Below are 22,724 nucleotides of genomic sequence, written 5' to 3' on the forward strand. Positions count from 1 at the left end.
TCAATACTGTAGACAGGTCTCTCAGTTTCTTGAATTAATTTACTTAGAGTTGTTGTTTTTTTCATCAGAACATACGAGTGAACAGAAGGTCTCCTGCAAATAAACATTTTCATCTTCACACAACCATTGATTTATTTAGTATTTCATTGTTGCAAAAGCAACACTTTTTCAATATTTTCACATACAGTACCAAATTCAATTTCAATCTTTAAATAGAAAGGGAAATATCCACATAAACAAACCACTGGGGTAAACGTACCACCTTTTTTTATAACCAATTAAAAACAAATTCAGATAGAGATTAGCATCATGCATACTTGAGAGGTTCACAAAGAATAGAGTCTAGAGAGGGACTATGTAGTTTAACAGCTAGACGGGGTCAGGTGGTCTGTGCACAGGTACGGCTCCATTTCATGAACTGTCACCCATATATCACTATGTCACCATAGTTCCAGCGCTTGTGACATGGCTAACAGGCAGATGGATAAAGCAGATGGATCTTAAAGTGCTTTAAGATGCCCGTTTGGGGTTAGTGGAAGCTGCAGGTCAGCTCATGGCCGCAGTGTGCTCATCATTATCGTACACCCAGGGTTCAGGAAATCAGACATCATAGAAAAAGGCTGATGGAAATGGTGTGCAAGTTTCTCTCCCTCAGTAATATTCATGAGGATAAAGTAATCCACGGTCGTCATCGTCACAGTTGTTCTTTAAATAATAAAACGGTAAAAACTTAGAAAACCAAAATATTTTCTTTTAAGACTTAGAACGGATAGAGGATAGTGGAGTGCAACACCTGGCTGACTGAGTCTCTTGATGCACAGAGAGGAACATACACCCAAACTCCGCACCAGCGTCGGTCCCTCCTGCCGTCTATCAATCTATCCATCCGTCTGTCCATCCACACTGTACATCCTCCCTTCAGTTTATAATTCCCTCTCTCGCTTCTCTTCTTCTTTTGTCTTCCACCGCTCCCCTCTTCGAATGTCGGCACAGCATTTCTACGGCGTCACAGTCAATGTTCACATACGACTTCACAGAAATGTTGAGGCGACATTCCTCTCTTCAGCTCTGCCCCATCTGCTACCTTTGACCCTCATCTTACATCCTCCTCATCCCTCACTTCCTCTTCTGCTCCTGCCCCTCCTCCTGCTCTCCACCTCCTCCTCCATCGTTCTGAGAGATTATGTTGTGCTGATTCTACCGACTTCTTGTCTGATGGCTGCAAAGAAGAAGAGGAGACACAAAGATGGAAGCCTGTTCTTACATGGCACATCATGTCAAAGAGAAGATCACAACACGGTACACACATGGTACACACATGGTACACACATGGTACAAACACTAAATATGCTAAAATACATGGATATGACCTTCTACCAAACATGGACACATTTAAGAAGATATATTGCTATACCATGGAATATGAACATACTAAGGTACAAAAGTATGTGTATTGTAAATTTCAGATCTTGTTTGTGAGGACACTAGGCAAGGCAGACATAATAGGGAGGAGTTTGTGCTACGAGGTCCTTGTCCTTCCAGTTCTCTGTGATCCCAGAGACAGATAACTATGAATAAGTGATGCCTGGTTTGTAAGGTACTGTAACCTTACGGCATCATTATGGGTAAACATCATTAGGATTCCATTGTCTACGTCCATTGAGGTGTAGAACTAAGACAATAGGATCACCTTTAGATGTCGTATCAGATGAACCTTTAACGCTTTGGTTCTGTTCTTACCATTTATGATCTCATCCTTCACTTTATGCAATTCACGTACAACTTCATCCAAGATTTCCTGTTGCAAAAAAAAATAAATACACTTTTAAATACACTTTTAAATTTGATGGGTTTGGGTTTGTGTTCAAGATTTGAGGTTCAACAAAGGTTATGATGATCTCTCCCATAGACCCAGAGCTGGTGTAGAGAGATTCAGTTCCTACCTGTTTCATCCTGTCAAACTCAGTGTCAGCTTCACTGGAGCTACCGACTGGCCTCACCCTGCAACACAGAAGGATAAGGAAAGAGGAAGGGGGAGGGGGAAAGAGTCACCAGTGGATATAGGCCTGCATCTAACGGATGGATGGATGGTTTAGTTGGGCAGGGTAGGGAGACAAAAAGAAAAAAAGACACACAGACAGAGAGACAAGACAGACAGAGAGACAGATAGTCAAAAAATAGACAGGTTAGTACAGACCTTGAGACCAGAGAAGACTTGTCTGCAGAGTTAGATCTCTCCCACGGTTTCCTCACAGCATCTGAGAGAGAAGTGGGATGAAAAGAGAGAGAAAATGAGGTCGAAAAATAGACACAAAATTGTTTTTGTTGAACAATAGGACACAGGAAACATTGGTAATGTGTGCTTGTGCAGGTGAGTAAATGTTGGAGACTGTACCCGTGGAATTCTGAGGGCCTCTGGCATTGTTGTCATCCTGTGTGAGTTTACGGTATGTAGTTAGTATGTCACACATGACTTTTATGCAAGTCACTAGATGACTGATAAAGATTCCTGATTGTAACCCTGTAACCCTTAGGATAGACTACCTTTAAATTTTTTTAAGAAAAATATCTGAGGCTCACCTCTTCAGGTTTCTCAGAAGCTTTCCGTCTAAATAACAAAATCAGACATTTAGAGAAAACAAAGTAGTAAAAGAACAGTAAAAAGCGGATTATGGGATGATGAAGTCGATTACTGATGCTAGTTTTATTGTGTTACGTTGTATGTCATGTGACTCTCACCTGCGTGCTAGCAGGGCGTTCATCTCCTGCATGAGCCCCTCACCCCCTCCTCCACTGCCACCACTTGAACGGTTGGCGTCGTTTTTGACTGCGCCCGACCCTGGAGGACTACTCTCATCCTGACCACACACACCACAACCAGAATGAAACAGCAGGCCAGGATCAGGAATCAGGTCTATGACCAGTAGACACAAGATGTGAGTTAAGAGTCTCAAGAGATTAATTGGCATCAGGACGACGTAAGTGTCTTGTCTGAGTCAGCCATTTTTCCTACACCAGTTGTATTCATTAGCTATTCAAGAGAGAATTCACAAAACCCCAGAGACATAGACCTCTGTGTTGCTGAGAGACAGTTCACTTTAACTGTAGTTAGAAAGATAACAGAGAACTGAAATCCCTCCGAGAGAGTGATTAACCACTACTAGTAGTAGGAGACTAAATGCTTACCCTCTGGACTTTCCGTAGCTTGGCTCCAGCCAGGGCTGCTGCTAGACCCGAGGGCTGCTGCTCCTTTCCAGGCCCTCCCGGCCCCCCCGGGCCCCCGCCAATTGGCAGAGGTGGAGGCATGGGTGGGGGCACTGTAACTGGGGGAGGGGGGCCCGGGGGTGGGGGGCCTGGTGGGGGAGGAGGGGCTGGTGGTCCAGCCATGGGAGCCGGGGCAGGGGGGGCGACTGGGGGGGGCACAAACGGCAAAGAGGAAGGGTGGCCGGATGAAACCGGAGGACCTGGGGAAAGCGAAACAAGGAAAGACATGATTGCTTAATATCGGGGGATGACAGGTTCAGCAGGTTCATGATTCGCTCACGGTGTTAACATGGCACTTTACCCATGTTAGCACGAGATGAGTTATCAAGACAGTCTCAACACTGTGGTAGAACGGGTTCCAGGGGTTGAGCGCGTGCATACACACACACACACACACACACACTGACGCAGCCCCTCTGTGATCATACTTACTGCTGCTGGCCGGCATGGCCGGCTGAAAGACGGGGGAGGGGCTCTTCTTGGGTGACGCCTGAGGTTCAGACATGCCTTGGTACGATGGAGGTGAGGGGGAGGAGCCTGAGTAGAGGGGTGTGTTCTGATAGGCTGGCTGGGGGTGAAAGGTGGAAGGGTATTGGGGCTGGTGGGGGACAGGGGCAGGACCTGGGGCTGGCTGTCCTATCAGAAGTGGCATGGAAACGGCCTCACAGTACTGGCTGAGCTGGTGCTGGGGAGGATAGTACTCCTCAGGCTGCCCATTGGAGTGGGGGTGGGGGTGATGATGAGGATGGGGTAAGGAGTGTTGATGGGAGAGCGAATGTTGGTAAGGGAGTGTGTGCTGGTGGCCGGCTGTGTCCAGCGGATGGGCTTTGACGCGGCTGGTTAGAGGGGGCAGGGGAAGAGCCACCGGGAGGACGGACTGGGGCGGAGGACCCTGTTTGACGGGCATGGCTCTCATGACTGGGGGAGAGGAGGCGGCGGAGGGCATGGCGGCGTACATGTGTGAGGAGGACCAGGTGCCGTGTTTGGGAGGCAGCACGGGCTGCTCCTGGGCCTGGCTCTGGTGGCGGTGGGCAGTGGGGGGGGAGAGGGGGATCTGCCGGATCTGCCGGCCCTGGGTGGGGAGGGCAGGCTGGACGGGGGAGAAGGCGGAGGCCAGGGAGCTGGAGAGCTGGGAGGAGAGCTGCGCCCCCGCGTCCTTCTCCTGGGACGAAGAGGAGGAGGAGGAGGAGGAGGGGGAGGAGGAGGCCACACGGACATAGGAGGGGGGGAGAGTACTAGCTCGATAGTGTCTGTACTCGGGGGGAGTGTCTGACTGGGGTGGGGAGGACACTTTATACTGCAGCGTGGAGACGACTAAAACCCCCAGAGAGATGGGGGGAGGCGGTGGAGGAGCACCAGCAGGAGGACACAAGCAGGCGGAAGACAAAAGGAGGGGCAGGACGGTGGGGGGGGGAGGAGGATGAGGAGGAAGGGACGAATCGGAGCGCAAGAAGACGAGGAGGAAACCGAGCAACGAACAAAGGAAAAAAAAGAAAAGAGAAAAATGTGAGATGACAAATCAACCATCCAACTGAACAGAAATGGAAAATCGGACCTGGTAAATAATGAGAAGCAGAACTAAGAGAATATCCGAGAACAGACGCCCAATGCAACATGGCCGTCTGGTGGAGCAGACAGCATGTTCCATCTCCTCCCCAGGATCACTGACACAGCAAGATGACGGGAGCAGGTTGCCAGTGAGTGTATATATGGAGGAGCAGGAGGTGTGTTTGTGTGTGTTTGTGTAGGAGTGTGTGTCTGTGTGTGGGGGGGATTGTTTATGTGTGTGTGTGTTACTGTGGGGAAATTGTTTAGGACCAATTTGTAGAGAGTGCTATTCTTTCTCTCGCCAAGAAAGGTTGCTAGGGGCTACAGTGGCATTGTTTGGTTGCCAGCTGGGAACCACTGAGATTGGCTTTTGTGGACTTTGTCAATTTCTGTTGACACTGAGAATGTGTTACCTGGAGCTAAATTGATAACTTTGCTAAGCACTCTAGCAAACAGTCTGTTGTCTGATTTTTATTGACACATGACAGTGTATGTATTGGCAGAGTCGTTTGTGTGTGGGGGTTTGTGTGTATGCGTGCAAAAGTGTGTGTGTGTGTTTGTGTGTGTGTGTGCCTCACCTGAACCTGAGGTCCGTCTCTCCCTCTCTTTGTGCGCCTGCATCTGATGTTGCTCCATCATCTGCCTGCAGACACACAGAAAATGCAGGTCAACATTCTGTATTCATTATTGTATAAACTCGATATTATAAAGAGCAGACCCTGGATACTCTATTCTACTGAAAGAAGGTGCATATGGCATAATTTATCAAAATAGTGTGGAGGATGTGTTAGTGTTGTTGTGAATGTGCCTTAGTTACTTTATCACCTAGAAGGTGTAGTACCTGTTTTGGCCACTAGAGACAAGACAACCTACAACCTGCCCGATGTTATCTAACCACAATTCCTCAGAAATACTTTTTCCAGACCTAGTATATAACAGTATTTTATGCTCAGTTTTGGAAAGTTTGTGTCATCATCAGGATGCTTGTTAGTTATTTCTCAATCAAATGCTGTCTATGAGATGTGATGATACAGGATAAACATCTGACTTCATCTCTGGTGTTTTCCAGAATATTCCCTGTAATGTGTGAGGTCTAAATGTAGTGTGTCTGTGTGTTGCGGGTCTCAGGATGGCGATGGTGGAGAGGGTCACCTTACCTTCTCTGGCTGTCAGGGTCATCGATGGAGGGGCCATTTTGCCGGGACACAGCTGGACCTGGGAAGAAGAAAGGAAGAACACAGATGCAGAGAAGATGAAACTCAGTAACTCAGCTCAGACTTAGAACAGCCTAGAGCAAGTGCCTCATAAGAGCATCATCGTAGAAAGTATATACAGGAGTAATGATAGCAGATAGACAACCCAGCTAGACGGCCAAACACTAAATCAAACTCGATGTAAGTAAATCTCACCAAACCTGGAAGTTCAAGCAAGTGGGTGATTGGGATGTAGGACCTGGCTTGTTAGTGTTGGGCCGTGTTAGTCTGTGATTCTAACCGTACAACTGTGAGGAAACATCTGGGGTGAAACCCTGTCCACAGCCCTGAACATCAGACTGCTGCACATGACGCAGCAGCTAGAGAGGGAGGGAGGAAGGGAGTAGGTAGGTAGGGATAGAGGGGGGAGAGACTAGGGAGAGAGACCAGGCAAGGAGAGAGAGACCAGGTAAAGAGAGAGAGAGACCAGGTAAGGAGAGAGAGAGACCAGGTAGGGAGAGAGAGACCAGGTAGTGAGAGAGTGGGACCTGATAGAAAGATACCAGATAAGAAAGCGGGAATGAGAGAAAGAAATTTACTGTAGAGAGACCTCTTATATATCCCTCTCCTCCAGTCTGACTGACAGCCTGGTAATTCTATAAATTGACGTCAGGTCAGACGGTATGTGTGCCGGCTGACGTGTGGCCCCTCTCCCCTTCCTTCCCCACTTGATATGTTGCTCTTTCCCCTACCGACAACAACCCACCTATGACACAGCATCATATGTCAGTTCCTGCTGCCTTCCTGCTCTCAGTCTCTTCCTCTCTCTCTCCTTCCCTCTCTCTCTTCTTCCTGCCATCTCTCCTTCTCTGTCCTTCCCTCCTTCCCTCCTTCTCTTTTTCTTACTCTAACCCTTTCCCTCCCTCCCTCCCTCTCCTTCCCTCCATCCTCTGGCATTTCCCTCCTTTCTCCCCCTCTTTCAGTCAGATTCTCTTCAGTGTAGTCTGTTGGTCTTGTCAGCAGGCATGGCTGCAGGCCTGTGTGACAGCTTCCTCTGACATCACTGAGACAATCATAGCTCATCTGACATGAGGAGTCCCTGTGTGGTAGTTGGAGCAGAACTGTGTCTGATACACAGTCTACCCTACTGTCATCACCCACAGCCCCCAGGCTAAATTCCCCAATTAACAGCCCTGGCTAACTGCCCCAGGCTAAATTCCCCAATTAACAGCCCTGGCTAACTGCCCCAGGCTAACTGCCCCAGGCTAACTGCCCCAGGCTAACTGCCCCAGGCTAACACCTACAGTGGCAGGGGAAGAGGCTCTATTCTGAGGCAGCTATTAAAAGGGACACCATTGGGTTATCACATGTCCTGAATAGCCCCCAATAAGATCAGTGTCTGTTGCCAGGCTGTGACTCTGAAGTGTTAGTTCCTTTGGGTGTGTTTGGTGAGGGGGAGGAGGGAGGGAGGGAGGGGGGGCATCTTTACATACATGGATACTGATGTTTACAGTAACTCCACTTCAACTAGGCCAGTGTTAACAGCAGGGCTGACACATAATAATTTGCTCCCACATCAAGTAATGATCAGGCTCGCCACTTGGCTGACATGTTTTTCTCGTTTCATCCCTCGCGTGTCATGCTCTGCACAGAAATAATGAGTCATGCAGTTTCTGCGTGAACTGGGTTCTGATCATTACACAAGCAGCATACCTGCTGAAGATACTGCAGCACTGACCTTTCCGGCTCCTTCGTGCTAACAGAATAAACATCAAGGAATGAACCTAATCCCATGTACGGGCAGAGCCTCAGTCCTCTCCACTGAAGCTGTTTCATAAAAGAGGAAGTATAATCTTGCATCATTAAACAAAGGCAATATCATCCCCCTCCTCCTCCCATTTCGTAATAAATAACTGTGTGTATTGTATCTGTGTTTGCATATATGTTTATGTTTGTGTGTGTGCGTGTGTTGTGTGGGTGTGTGTTGTGTGCGTGTGTTCCACCCCTCCGCAGTGGACTTCAGAGAGAGTGAAGTCGTTGTTCTCCTGGCCGGCAGAGCTGAGGCTGCAGCAGCCTTAGGACCCTTCTCCCTGACGCTCCTCTGAAGCGCCCTTGTTAACACATGATAATCATCTCCTCCCCTCGTTGGGCTGAGAGATTATTTTAGCACACTTCTAGCGAAAGCATACACAGTGTTCTCTGACACAGCATAGCTAAACCATACACAGTGTTCTCTGACACAGCATAGCTAAAGCCGGTAGAAGAACTGTTAAAACAACGCCAAAATTCAATCGATAACACAGCCACTGCCTTTTGTCAGCCTTAAATTAACCTGATGCGTTCTATTCAAGCAAATCATAACCAATTTTAACTGCAGTCCAACTACATGTTAATCTTTTACTCACCTCCTATCAACTACTTCCTGTATAAACCACCATGCATGAACCACACCCTGATTCACTTCACCACACCCTGATTCACTTCACCACACCCTGATTCACTTCACCACCAATTATTTTCCTTTAAGACTCTGGATGTGTATGCGTGTGTGTGTGTGTGTGTTTGTGAATGAGACAATTAGCTGAGAGCGTGATGCTCTGAGCTAACATCTGGGGTCCTGGCTGTTGCCATGGCGAGGTGGAGTGGAGGAGGAGGCGGGAAAGAGAGCAGGCATGATTGGACCTGTAGATGGGATGATCCCCAGACACACTAACACACCTGCTCTACAGGACACACAAATACACGCATAAACACTTAGATGAGGTGGAGATTACCTCATTTCCAAACATTATTTACAACTGATTGTCACCCAGTCCAGTCAGGGAACACCCCCCAACCAGCCTCTATCGGAGATGCTAGGAGAACAGCCGACACACCAGGAGTTTCCGTAGCAACACCATCACAAGACCTCCCTCCTCCTCCAGCATTGTGCTGCTGTTGGGTCATCCATTTGTTTGAGAATACACAGACTGTGACGTGACCTGTTGCATGGACTGCTGGGGCACAGCGCACACACCAGGCACACAGAGGGACCAGTACTTACTGAGGCTGATCCGAGCAGAGGAGACCCTCCTCAGAGTGCGCGGTGACATCTGTGGAGTCAACAACTGTGGCGTCAACATGTTTACAGACTCTCTTCTCTTTGGAAGTCTTCAACCACAGTTCCCTACTGTTCCTATCTACACTGCCGCTCCCAGCCAGGAGACTTGGAGTCTTGTCTGCACTGCTGCTGCAGGCCTGGGAACGAACGTACTGCACGCAAACTTCTGGACAGGTAGTTGGCCGGGCTACTAGGTGCCAGAGTTGAGGCTTGATGAGTCAGCAGAGGAGCCCAGCAGGTAGGTATGTGTGTAACAGAGAGCTCCGGCCTTCCGTAGACACAGGCACCACTGGAGTGCGTGAGGAGGCCCATGTCTCGCCTCTGACGTTCCCAAATAAAGGAGCAGCGCCATGTGAGATGGGACTGCGGCGTTCTGGGACACTTTGGCTCCGTGGGTATTTTAGCCAGGCTGGGTCCACCAATGGGAATGCGAGGATGGAAAGGAATGGGCCGGAATGGGGTTGTCACCGGACCCCCTCCTGTCCCCCCACCCATACCGAGCCCCCTATGGCTTATAAGTAGCATCAGACAGTAACCAGAGAGGCCAAGCTGTCTGGTTGAGCAAGAGAAGATGTAGGGTCGTAAGTCAGCCAGCCAGAGCCTGACAAAATTTATGTAGGTAGAATGGAAGCCGTCACAGACACACCTGAGAGCGATGTATCTGCTTTACAGCCTCCGCCAGCCCAGTCTGTTTGGTTTGTATGTCAACAACTACCAGTGACCCAGGGAGGTTCGCCATGCTGTAGTCTTATGCCCTGCAGCATCCAGACCACCAGAGGGAGCTAGAACACCCTGAGACCAAATACTCAACACACACGCACACCATTGCAGATGCTGCAACCATACACAAATCTAAACAATCAAGAAAAACTAGACTGGTGATAGGAGTCCTGAAACAAGCATGTGAGATCATTCGTTTGGATCCATTAAAATTATTCCTTCTGACCCAAAAACTCAAACTCCAGCTCATGCTGGAGCTACTGTAAACCAATTTCCCCAAGCCTATATTAGAATCACACAGCACTCTAACACGCTATAGCAGGCCAATTTAACCCATTAACCGTTATCAATGGATAATTAGATACCATGTGGTTTCCCCAGAACTATAGTGCCTTCACTTTGATGCATTTCACTATGCAGCATTAAACCAAAAAACAACAGAAAAATGCCCCCAAAAACATTTTACATGTAAAAAAACAAAACCAAAATCAGCCAGCGCACCTGTGGCGTCAGGAGAGCTGAGGACGTTGAGAGCGAACAGCATGGCATTGGAGAAGGTGGAGGCCTCCTCCTTGCTGGCGAAGTTGAGGCCGTAGACCTGGCGGGCGTCACGCCACTGGTGGAAGGTGGGCGTGGCCTGGTTGTACTTCAGACCCTTCACGATGGAGTAGTTGATCACCACCTGCAGATGAAACCGTGTCATTGTCCAATCCCCAGCCTCTGGTACTTTTTGTTGGACCAATGGCACAAAGGGAAACGGCTATGTGACTGAGTGTGAGTGGTTTTAGAATGGATCGGGCTCATGATTCATTCCATCCACATGGAATTGTGGAGGTGTGTGAGAGGTGAGTGTGTGGCGAAAATCTGCTATCAATTTTGGGGGGGACAATTATATGACATTTTTTCAAGAGCAATTCCGGAGGGGGACACCAAAATGACTGCTGTAACACATTATAATATGTTAAATGTATATTAATAATATTATTTAAATGTGTTATGTTTACAGTGATTTATTGGGGGGGACAAATCATATTCTTCCCAGGATGGGGGGGCTCGTGTCCCCCCTGTCACCCCCCTGGGAGTTCTGCCTATGGCGTGGAGCTCTGTACCTGCTGGTCCTGCAGCTTGACCCCCACCACTCTGAAGGTGTTGTTGGCCGTGTTGTGGTAGATGTTGATTCTGCTGAAGCCTTGCTGGCCTGGCTTGATGGGCACCCACTTCTTACTGGCGTCATCGTACACCATGACGGACGCCCGTGCCTGGCAGATACTCTGCTCACTGGGAAGGAGAGAACACGCAGGGTCAGATGTCAGAGGTCAGGGTTCAAGCATTCTCGGTCTGTTGGACATGTAGTTGGTTGGTTGGGGGTTCAAGGTCAATACAGGGTGTGGCAATTTTGATGAAGGTTGACATTTCTCAATGCATGTGGATTTGATGCTACATTAGAATACGTTACATACATTTAAAAAAAGTGTCTGTATCTGATTAATGAGTGGGCGTAGAAGCTATTTGAGCCACACCTTTCAAAAGTTCCTAGTTGGTATCTGACATGTTGTGGTGTTGTGAGGATAGGGAGGGGTGTCTAAATATGCTCCCTATCCACAACCTCTAAACCGAGGAAATGCCTTGCTCCTTTCTGCTCTTTTTTGCTGCCTCATAATTGCATATTTCAGAGACGTTAGAGAGCAGGGCGGGATGGTGTGGGTATGTTTGTGTATATGTTGGTAATCTATGATAATGACATGGTGAGGTAAAACAGATATCTAGTCACCCGGCTGAGAGGAAAGAAAAAACGATTGTACAACCACACACTTTTGGGATGGGTCACAGGACACGACCCGTCACACAGCTACAATTTATGGTTCCAAAGCAAGGTAAAACCATGACACCATATTAGGTCAAAACTATCAGCGTTTACCAAAGACCTGGTAAGAGCTGAGAGGGTTGACCTTATCCCTCAGATCGGAGTGGAAAGGAGAGGACAAGAGAGGGGAGGAGAGGAGAGAGAATTTAAATCGGAAACAGATCTCCCATTCAAAAAGTCGAAACACTGCTTCCATCACCCAGTGTGCCCTATCGGAGACCCTTAGGGCCAAACTAACATTCAAATGCCAACATGTGACTATTCAATCCTCCTCATCCCCCTCCGCCCTCCCTCCACCCCTCCTCCCTCCTTCATACTCCTCCTCCCTCCTTCATCCCCCTAACCTCTATTCCTCAATCATATTCGTCATTCCCCTCATCCCACTCTCTTCCTTTTCCTTCTGCTCCTCCTCCTTTTCCATCCTCCCCACCCTCTTCCTCTTTTAGTTTCTTGCACCCCATGTTCTCAGCAAAACACTGCCACCATCAGAGTGAACCAACTACAGTTAAGAGGTGTTGGGAATATCATTTGACACACACATACACACACACACACACACACACACATAAAGATCAACAGCTCTCCTTACAAAACAAGCCCTATTTCTGGAGTGTGTGTTGGGGGAGAGAGAGGACTGACAGACCATCTGCCTGATTCTGGGGTTTTACGGTCTCTCTTCATTGGTCTCTATTTCCTCCAAAACTCTCCCTTTCTGTCTACTCCACCTTCCTCATTTCCTCTCTATACCTTTCCCCCCTCCTTTTCTGCCTCTTTTTGCCGTGTATCCTGATGTTACTCAATCACTGCATAACAGACATAACCACTTAGACCTAAACTTGGACTACTTAAATATAGATTGTAGTGCTGCAATCTGCCTCACAGCTCACATACACCTCTCTCTTACTCTATTTTGTTTTTTTTCTCTCTCTCTGTCTGTCTGTGTTTTCATCCTTCTCTCCCCTCTCTTCATCCCCTTTCACTCTGCTATTCACGGCCAACACTACATAAAAAAGAAGTGAATGCAACCAAATTACACTGCCATATGTTTCTGGAAGTAGAGTGTGTATTGCTTGGATATGACAGTGGCTAATAGACACGTAAGGGCTGAACTACACATCTGTGTGGATGTTTCTAGTTGGTCTGCTCCACTGACCACCACTTAAGACCCATGAAATACAAATGAACCCACAGCAAAACTTCCAACGTTCGTAGCTGCAGATGGTTCTCTGCTCAACCACAGCTATAGTATAGTCTCCAAAATTAAGCATCACAAGAATAATTAATAATCCCCTTCAGCACTTACATTAAACCTTAAAATCTGAGTCAGTTGGGTGATATGATCAGTGTGTGACAGTTGCAAAAGAAACAACCATTCTTCACTCAGAGCAGAGCCTGCCAGCCCTGCTTTTGAAAGGCAACCCTCCAGTAGATTACACCCTAATCCTGTTCCTGGAGATCTACCTACCTGTAGGTTTTTACTCCGAACCTGCTCCTGGAGATCTACCCTCCTGTAGGTCACACCAAACCTAGTTGTTACAAATATAGTTCAGCTTGTCAGCTTGTCAACCTGTTCAATTTTATAATCAGGTGCACTGGAATGAGAACCTCCAAAACAGTAGGACTGTAGGAACAGGGTTGGGTAGTCCTGATATTAAGCCTCACTGCTTTGGAAAGACTTGACTGCAGGGCTCTCCTTGTCTATGACTTGAGATGTTATTAGGTGCTTCTAAATTTGCAGTTTCTATTATGAGAATGCAGAGGCTGAGATAATGCCACTTTAGACAGCTAATGCTAGCTGTCCTAACACTAACAAGTGCTTATGCTACTTGGGCTAAAGTTAGCTGAGGTAATGCTGGAGAGGAGAGGGTAGTGAGAGAAATATGTGGGAGATGAAAAGATGGAGGAGAAAGGTATAGAGATGAGGGAGGGGAGAGGAGCGATGGAGGCTTCTGCTACACTGAGTGCTTAAGCATGTCAAATATGCCTCATGGGCAAGATGTAGAAAGGAGGCCTCCAGCCTTTTGAATTATAAGCAAGGTTCTGGTCTTCGACATGAATACACACACACACACACCCCTCCACAGACACACACACACACCCCTCCACAGACACACACACACCCCTCCACAGACACACACCCTTTCAACCCTGCACTGTTACATGATGTGTGTGTGTTTTCCTCCCAGGCCAGTCACTCCATTAGCTGAGTGCTTTCTGATGCTGGGAGAGGGAAGCCTACTGGCCTGATCACCCCCCGCAACCATGACGTGCGTGTTTGTGTGTGATTGTGAAAAGAGAGACTGTGAAGGCTAGGTAATAACACTGTCTAAAATTCAGTTCAGTATTGATACAGAACAAGTTAGGATGTCAGCCTTTACTGTGCTCAAAAAACTCCCTGGAAAGTGTCGGTGTTTCCATGGTAACCAGTCAGGCCAGACTCTATAGAGCTTTTGTTGCCACGGTGACTGTTTACTACTGCTGGCTCAATAAATTTCAAGTTCAAGTTGACCTCACAATAGTACTAATTTTATGTTGTAATACGACTGCTTTTAAGACTTGTGGCCTGCCTAACCACCCTAGCTGAACTCCGGATCAACAGCCAAAAGTGCATCTGTATGATTCCATAACAAACCATGCTGGTGTGGTGGGTTTGTATTCATTGTATAACCCGACCAAAAACAGCGCCTCAGGCTATTCTTAGCAAAGGCCCAGATTAGAAAACTCAGAGAGATGTAAATGATACATTTTGGTGAGAGAGCAGATAAGAAAGAGGTGGAGGAGGAGGTAGAGACAGTCCTCTGTCATTAGGGCACGTGCAGGCATACAGCAGGAGAGGAGAACAGGGGGGTGAGGAGGGGGAGAACGAGGAACATGAAAAGGAGGAGGAGGAAGAAGAGGACTGGTATAAGGGAGAGGTGGAAGGAGGCCTCTGTTATTAGAGAGCAAGTCTATGGCAGGGGGAAGAGGAGGAGACTAGTGGATTATACCCTGTGGAGTTTCCCATTTTGCAAGACTAGTCATTTTAGGGAAGGACCATAACCACACTACAGCGTCTGTGTGTGTGTGTGTGTGTTCTAAGAAGGATTACAGAGGCCTATGAGGCAGTCAGATCATTACCTCACCACAGTCTTAAATTCTAAATTAACCAGCTTTGCCTCCCTTACAGGCTGCTAATCTCAAACACAGAGAAAGTACAGCTGGAGAAGACACACACGTGTGTGTGTGCGTGTGGAAGGGTGTGTGTGTGGACGGGTGTGTGTGCGGAGGGGTGCGTTCACAGCCATAGGTGTGTGTAGGTCCAGTGATAGGCGTGCGTATAGATAGCCCACTTTCATAACTGCAAGAATGGCCTTGAATAACAAGGATTTAGAACGGACAACTGCCTTAAAAGGATGGAGGTAAATCCATCCTCACTCACACTAATGCATTTGTCTGCAGTAATACAATATGATCCATTTTTACTAAGCTTCAACCATTTACCATCCCCCAGAAACACTTAACCCATCTAACAGTAGAGTAGCAAAGAGTAGAGTATAATGTAGCAGTGCCACCCAAACACGACCATGAACCCTGAAGCTGCAGAACAGCTCAGCTCCTGGGGTTCTCCACAGGATTAATGTGCTCCTGTTCTTAGTTGAATGACCCTACGTATCCACGGCCAAAGTAGTCGTTGGGTTACGTTTTGATGTGGTACATATCAGACCTGGGTCAATGACACTGATCAATTACTCTAAATGTATTTGAAAACAACTGACAATTGAAGTGAGTTTGCCTAACAGTTGAAACTTCTGGGTCATTGTGGTTTAACCGCCCTGGCTGAGATAAAGAAGGTAAAACCCAGGTATTTACAATAGTAATTGCAAATAGTTGCAGTGAGGTTTTAAGATCTTCTGATCTACAGACCTCAGTTTTCCTACTGTCACCTGAGCAGATTCTCTTCAGACACAGTAAAACACCATCTCTGGTTTAAAACTCAGCTATTTGTAGCCTTATTCATCCTGCCGTTTAACTTCTAATAAGCAGAATTCAGCATGGGGCGGTGAACATTGTCACAACTAGCAACACAGCAAGCGCAACACAGGGCAACATCTCTGCATCCTTTGGCCTCCATCTGGGAAATGCAAACCTTCTCCCTCATCTCTCCATCTCTCCATCCCTGCCTCTCTTTACAGGGACATGGTGAGGCAGGCTACTGGAGCGGAAGGCTGGCTGTAGCCTGGAGCGCCGCGCTCTTCTATGGTGTGAATTAAACATGGCTACTCACAGAGCACTTCTATTCAGAGGTACAGCAACACAACCATTCTAGGACTCTGGCTCTAGGCTCTAGGCTCTGGGGCCCACAAACAAGTCCCCTCTCCTCAGTATCTTGTGCTGCAAGCCGGAGATTTGACTTGCAGTCACGTCACCGCAACAGTGACCAAGAACAAGTAGGAACGTGACTTGTTAAACTGCTATATGAGAGATGTTGGCCATTCATGGAATTTGAAAGCTACTTTTCAGGACTTTCTCTGTGGTGGCTTTGCAGTAGACTGTGAGTTACTGCCAACACTGCAATGATTTGGTTGAAGAAGGAAAGAACAAGCTTTTCTACAGCATCAGCGTGTGACACAACACAATATCCTTGGACTGCCTGAACATTTGGCCAGCAGATGAGATCCGATTATTAGAGCCGCTAACATGCAGCACAGAGGGATTTGCCCTGCATTATCTTAAGCTAACATGAGCACTCCGCCTCTCAGCACCCTGGCGAGCTAGCACAAGCCAACTGGACACACAACGCTCAGAAGGCCGAGAGGGATCTCAGAAAAAAACACGCCGGAGGTAGGAATTCCTCCGAAACGTCATCTAATAAAATATTAGAGCGCTAGAAGTGGAGCTACTAAACATAGACATGGTGTTACCATGAAATACTAGTGTCTTGTATTTACCATCTACCAAGTACCTCATTGATTAGAACAGGTGGGTCCAGTGGTTCCGATTTTTCTAGTCCTTCTCTGGTGAACACAACCCGTACCAATGATCTGTCACTGTAACAAACACAACCACTGACCATGGAGTAAACATTGAGATCTGGTAATCCTAAAGTAGCATCACTACTAACCTGGCAGCTATGTGGCTGTAGAAGAGTCCGGAATCACTGACGCTTTGAGACAGGTAGACCCTCACAGCTTGGAAGTGCTGCATGTCCATTTTCATGAGGAACAGTTTAGAAGTGTATCCTGAGGGTGGGTCTGTAGCAGCCCTCTTGCTGGACTCTGTACTGCCCAAACACTACAGCTTAGGAATCAAAAGCAGCCTACCTCAACTGCAGCTTTACAAAAATGACACCAGATGGGTTAAAAAAGAACCACATACTGGAGATCAAAATGCTTTTAAAACGGAAAGATTTCCCTAAGTAAATACGATATGTCTCTAGTATTGTCAAGGCTGGTGAAGTAGATAGTACTCCCAGTTATCCAGACGACCAGACAGGTTCATCTAGACAGACACGACCGGCACAGATGAAGTTATTGACTTGTCTGATAGATGGTCTGATACGAGGGGTGATCATATTACTGATCTGTGTGTGTGTGTGTGTGTGTGTGTGTCCATCACAGCTGGGTGGGGGGTTGGGCTAGGTTTAGGAAATGAGGGAATCCCCCCCCATGGTGAACAGTCAGACAACAGCATCAGGACCTGACACACACACACACACTCACACCAAGTGATCTGCTGGTCCAGTAAACCTCATCCAGTGCTGGGATGGCCCACTAACACACCACAAGTTCTACCCAACCAGCAGTTGCCATGGCCACCCAGCATGCTAGGTTTGTTCGCATTGATTTGGATGACCATGCCCTAAAGGCAGGGCACATGAGCCATACACACACATAGACATTGATAAAAACACACACACACACACACACACACTGGACAGGGAAATGTGGAGTGGAGCTATTAGGACTGTGATCTGGTGTACTAAGGTCTGTCTGAACAAGGTCATTCTGTCATACACGTGATAGATCTCTCACACAGGGAGGTACTTATCCAACAACTGATGTCTCACAGAAAACACAAAGAAATACACACAGTCTCCCTTGTGTTTCGAACCTTAACATGACAAATGTGACCAGTATTTCGGGTAGTCGTGTAAACTTGAGGAGACTTCGCACAGCTCTGTTTTGACCGACCTAAAAGTCCCCAACACTGACGCTTGTTGCGAACAGTAGGGGATCGGCCATCCTGACTGGTCACAGAAGCCACCTTGATACAGTCCGGGTCATGAGGGGTGAGGAGGACTGAGGGTAGCATCTCTAGCTGGACATTCAAATTGGTTAAATGACTCCATCTGGTCTCCTTGGGAAAGGCGGAGCTTAGAGGACACTCGTCCGGTCCAGCGTCATCCCTCGTTAGCGTCCGCCTGTCGGTCTCTGCAGAGAGCTGCCTCGACCCAGTGGGACAGCAGCAATTACCCACACCCACTCAGACCCAAACTCAGCCCCAAATAGCTCAGTGTGACATTCAGGTTCAGGCCAAGGCTTTCTCCCCTGCCCTGGAGCTTTGCACACTGGTGGGGGGTCCAGTGGAACATTTACAGTATGCGGGACACGCTACGGAGGGATTCTAGAGTGTTTGAAGTCACCACAGAGAGTGGAGGAGGAGTCTATAGGTCTATATGACTAGCACCCCTCCCCCCTCCTTAGCTCTGGTCTCTGCCTATGGGTCACTAATCCTTATCCTTAAAGGGAAAGATATCCGTCAGGAGATTTTTTGTGTGTGTGTTCAGAAGAACAGTCCCATTAGGGAGTTGGGTGTTGTGATGTCACAGGGTCAGCTGCAAGGAGAGAAGGGTCTCAGAGAGAGAGAGGAGAGCAGCAAAGGAGAGAGAAAAAAACACGTTGAGGAAAGCTGAGAAGCAGAAGAATCTCCACATCGCCAAGGTGACTGTCTGCAAAGGCTCCTGCAGAGAGACTTCAAACCTGTGACTTCTTCCGGGAGCTTGCTTCCTCACAGAGGGACATTATTTTACGTTTCTTTCTTGGCTCAGCGTTTACCTCAGTGACCACATAGTAATGCCTGAAGTCTCGATTTATAGTGATACGTGTATCACTTGTATTTATGCCATGTCATCAGGCCAAGCCCTATGATCTGATCCACATCTGTATTTGAGCTGCAGCAAATCACCATGTTCAGCCTTTAATCCCCAGAACATATTATCTGGACACCCATCCTTCCTCCTAGGGCATTCCCACTCTACTGTACCACTCTAAGATTAGTATAGCCACACACACATACCCACACACACACGCAGACCAGTATGATATGGGAACAATCCCTCTCCCACAACCAAACAGCACCAGATGCACACACTACACACAAACTGCACACACGCACACACAGAAAACTCATCTCTTAGAAGACAGAGGAGATTTTACCAATCATTCCGTGTAACAGCTGTCTAAAGTCACACAGCTTTGAAAGATGGTGCGAGTGAGGAAGACAGAGAGAGACAACTGAAGACAAAGGGACTCTAGTTTGCTACGAGGCTGGAAGAACCACACAACCACAAGTTTCTTATGACCTTTGTTCATGTCCTGAACAAACAGGCAGATTACAGTAAAGAGCTCACGCTAAAAACAACACGGAACACATTCCTGTCCTGCTCCTCTCCCAGGTTACACACACACGGCTCAGAAAGAGAAGGGCCCTGAGGAACAGAGTGAGACTGAGTAGGAGATCACCTTCCTTACCCGAAGTCATCAAAGGAATACATTTCTGACTGGCAGATGGCTGCAGTGGAGGTCAACTTGGAGCGGAGTCCTTCAAGATAAGGTGTGAAGGGAATAAGGATTAGGTGTCAAAGTAAGCAGCAGAGATTGAAGATCAGTTGAGCCATATTAGATGGAACCGGAGCTCACCTCCACTTAGCTACATCCTGCCTCGAAGGCTAGATCTGCTGAAGAACCCTGGGTGAGAGGGAGCTGGAGAACAGTGGCTACAGCACAGGAGGAGCCACCGAGAGAGAGGGAGAGAGAGAGAGAGAGAGAGAGAGAGAGACAGAGACAGACAGAGACAGAGAGGAGTGTGAGTGAGTGAGAGAGCAAGAGGGAGTGAATGATTGAGCGGGAGGGAGTAAGAGAGAGAGAGAGAAAGAAGAGGGAGTAAATCGCAAGAAGGAAATACAAAGAGAGAGACAAAGAGAGAGACAAAGAGAGAGAGAGAGAGAGAGAGAGAGAGAGAGAGAGAGAGAGAGAGAGAGAGAGAGAGAGAGAGAGAGAGAGAGAGAGAGAAAGAGAGAGAAAGAGAGAGAAAGAGAGAGAAAGAGAGACAGAAAGAAAGAGAGAGTGAGTGAGTAAGATTCAGGTGGCCACTTTACTCCTGTCACCTTGCTCCTCTTTAGGGATTGGAGGGTTTTTCGTTTTCCCTCCCTAGGAGCCTAAGCAATTGGCTACCTCCGCTCTCAAAATGATCTGACAAGCCTATTGCATAACTGTTCTTACACTTATAAATCTGGTATTTCTAAACTGAAACAGCAGACTATAGGACAACCTATGGCATCTGTGTGCACCCTGACCAGTAATCCTATGCATTACTAACAATAATATTACTAGTGGGACCATCGTACAACTTCCCAACATTTCTTACTACTACACTAGATCGAAGTTTCCTCCTTCTTTGAGACGGACTGAATTACTGGCAGGAACAATTTAGAACATATTTTATAAACCATTATGTCTCTTCTACTTTATATAGATTTGCATAAATGATGACTACACAGCAATGTATATGACAAAGGGTTATGAGGTGACGGCAATATATAGAGTACCGTACAGTAAGCATTGCACAGGGCCAGATTTATGAGGTCAGTTCTACAGTCTGTATATGACAGCGTATGATCTGTATGCACTAAAGCCAGGGTATCATGTGAGGAAGATGATGTAAACAACAGAAGAAAATGCTCTGTTTGAGTCATCTCTGCTACCCTGCTCTGTTACTTGCTGTGTTACCCTGCTCTGCTACCCTGCTCTGTTACCCTTCTCAGCTGTACCTTTGAACGGGAGATGAGTCACCACAGCAACTGCTTCAGAAATCATCCTCCATTAAGAGTTCTCAGGAGATACCTTCCAACACCTCTCTCTCTCTCTCTCGCAATATGCCACTCTTTCTCTCTCTAACTCTCTCCATTATACCTTTCTACCCCTTCCCTTCCTCCCTTCTTCCCCCTGCACCATGGCTGGACCGGAGGATAGCTGGCAGGGAGAATACAGATTCATCCCAGCATGATAAAAGGCTAATGCTAATGTTAGCAACCTATAAATAGCCGCACTCGGGGAGGTGATGGGGCTGCATGGACGCACTGGAGGTGAATAAATCGTGTTCGAAAATGATCAGCTCCTCTGTTTCCTGCCGCGCGGCCAGCCACCTCATCTCCCGCTCCAGATTTAAGACTTCCCTTTAGTTCTGGGAAACACACACAGGACACCCGGAACGCTTCCAAAACAGACAGAGGCAACATTCCAGCCACGTATGAATCACAGCCCGGGGGATAAATGTGTTTGTTGAGTTACAGAACATACAGGTATGACATTACTGGTGTGACAGGACAAACATCACAGCATAGCTTTGTCATGACAGAGAGAAGCAAATAGACATGAAGATAGCTCACAGATCCACACAGAGACAGACATAGCTCCTGTAGTTGGTATGAGGGAATGTGACTGGGCTACGTGTGCCCACAAATAGCCCAGTCCTCCACCCAAAGCAGTGAGGGCTGAGGAATGGCCAGATTCCCATTCCCTTCCACAGAGCAGTTGTGTGTGACCTAGCAGGGCACAGCCTGAGCTGTAAATCAACAGTCCCACAGGCTGATAGAGACCAAAGCATCAATCAGTTGGAGTGACATGACAATTCTGAGAGATGTACTCGGGCTATACTGCTTGACGACAGATAGACAATCCTAAAAATACAACATATCCAGATGACGACAGGGTTTATTTAGGAAACAGGCCTACTCTTACATGTTTTCTATAAAGTGTGATTGTGTGTGTGGCTATAGACAGCGTGAGATGCTCAAAAGGGTCATATGTGCGTCATCGGAGGCCTTAGTCGCCCCACCCCCTCACCTCTGCAATGCAAGGGGCTGTTGCTACATCAGTCATATTTAACCATTCAATATCAGGTAAGCCCAAATGGCAAATTACATGAATGGAAATATTATCATGACAATAGCAAGGTCATAGACCACCAATAGAACAAAAAGTGATGGAATTGATGGAAAACTCTTATATGATGATTTTCAGAATTAAGACACGGAATGAAGATCGTGTACCGACAAAAATGATCTGCTTATTTGCCATAGCTGAGTGGCATGGTGTGATCATTATCTAAAACTACACCTGTACATACATGTACACCTGTACATATTAAGTTGTGTCTGTTATAGTTCATTCACATGTTGAAAAAATGCGCTTCACTTAGAAACATACGATAGCCAACAGCATCATGTCGCTTTCCTACAAGTGACGCGGTCGGGCCGATCCAATGCACGCTGCAGAAGCCGCTTACCTCATTTTCTTGTCTTCTCTTCAAGGGGATGATGAGGTGAATATCGATATTTTAACTTTCTATGAGCCGTTTGGAGAATTCTGTATAATTAACTCAGATAATACGCTGCAATATTAAACACTGCCTCTAAATTGTGTTTTTCTAAATGGTAAACGCGGTGTCAGTCTGTAGCGGAGATGCTGTGCGAGATTCCAAGGCTTTTCTCCTTCTCTCGAATAAGCTTGGCGCGCCGTATTCTCTCCCTGCATGCGCCTATTCTTAATTCCATGTTCAAATGATAGTCGTGGTGGTTGTCTCAATTAGAGGATGGTGAATTCTGGCTGACATCCGTCTCTCTGTTGCCATATTTCCTTCTCGTCAGCGGCAGTGATTTGGTGAGGTGGGAAGACAGGAGAAATGAAACAGCACTGTGGGGCGAGGGAGACCACAGCCCAATACTGCCCACTTGCGTCGAACACGAACACCTGGTCTTTCTCTCTTTCTCTCTAAC

At 47.3% G+C, this 22,724-nt stretch overlaps 1 protein-coding gene across 3 annotated transcripts; it reads right to left on the bottom strand.

Annotated features, from left to right (window-relative positions):
* Window positions 1-106: 106 nt before the first annotated feature.
* Window positions 107-22,612, bottom strand: evla (Enah/Vasp-like a). Of its 3 annotated transcripts, none has more exons than XM_047018454.1 (14): window positions 22,235-22,597; window positions 19,420-19,489; window positions 10,935-11,103; window positions 10,327-10,507; window positions 5,970-6,027; window positions 5,391-5,455; window positions 3,187-3,464; window positions 2,740-2,858; window positions 2,581-2,608; window positions 2,396-2,432; window positions 2,198-2,258; window positions 1,944-2,001; window positions 1,741-1,798; window positions 107-1,219 (listed from the first exon to the last, which is right to left on the bottom strand). In XM_047018454.1, exons 2-14 carry the CDS (start codon window positions 19,440-19,442, stop codon window positions 1,182-1,184), a joined length of 1,173 nt encoding a protein of 390 aa, XP_046874410.1. In that variant the 5' UTR covers window positions 19,443-19,489; window positions 22,235-22,597; the 3' UTR covers window positions 107-1,181. The 3 variants fall into 3 exon arrangements, with proteins under 3 accessions (XP_046874410.1, XP_046874409.1, XP_046874411.1); XM_047018453.1 differs by lacking the exon at window positions 22,235-22,597 and adding an exon at window positions 19,588-19,740; XM_047018455.1 differs by lacking the exon at window positions 19,420-19,489 and having other exon boundaries at window positions 22,235-22,612.
* Window positions 22,613-22,724: the final 112 nt, after the last annotated feature.

The sequence above is a fragment of the Hypomesus transpacificus genome, chromosome 3, assembly GCF_021917145.1.
Source record: "Hypomesus transpacificus isolate Combined female chromosome 3, fHypTra1, whole genome shotgun sequence".
Lineage (NCBI taxonomy): Eukaryota > Metazoa > Chordata > Actinopteri > Osmeriformes > Osmeridae > Hypomesus > Hypomesus transpacificus.

What these genes read in the sequence shown, in the direction of transcription:
- evla (XM_047018454.1), bottom strand. Translation starts at nt 19,442, where the DNA reads ATGTATTCCTTTGATGACTTCGG. An exon ending in TATTCCTTTGATGACTTCGG is followed by an intron (nt 11,104 to 19,419) that starts GTAAGGAAGGTG and finishes TCTCCTTCCCAG; the next exon opens with TGAGCAGAGTATCTGCCAGG. An exon ending in CAGCTCTCCTGACGCCACAG is followed by an intron (nt 6,028 to 10,326) that starts GTGCGCTGGCTG and finishes TCTTCTTCCCAG; the next exon opens with GTCCAGCTGTGTCCCGGCAA.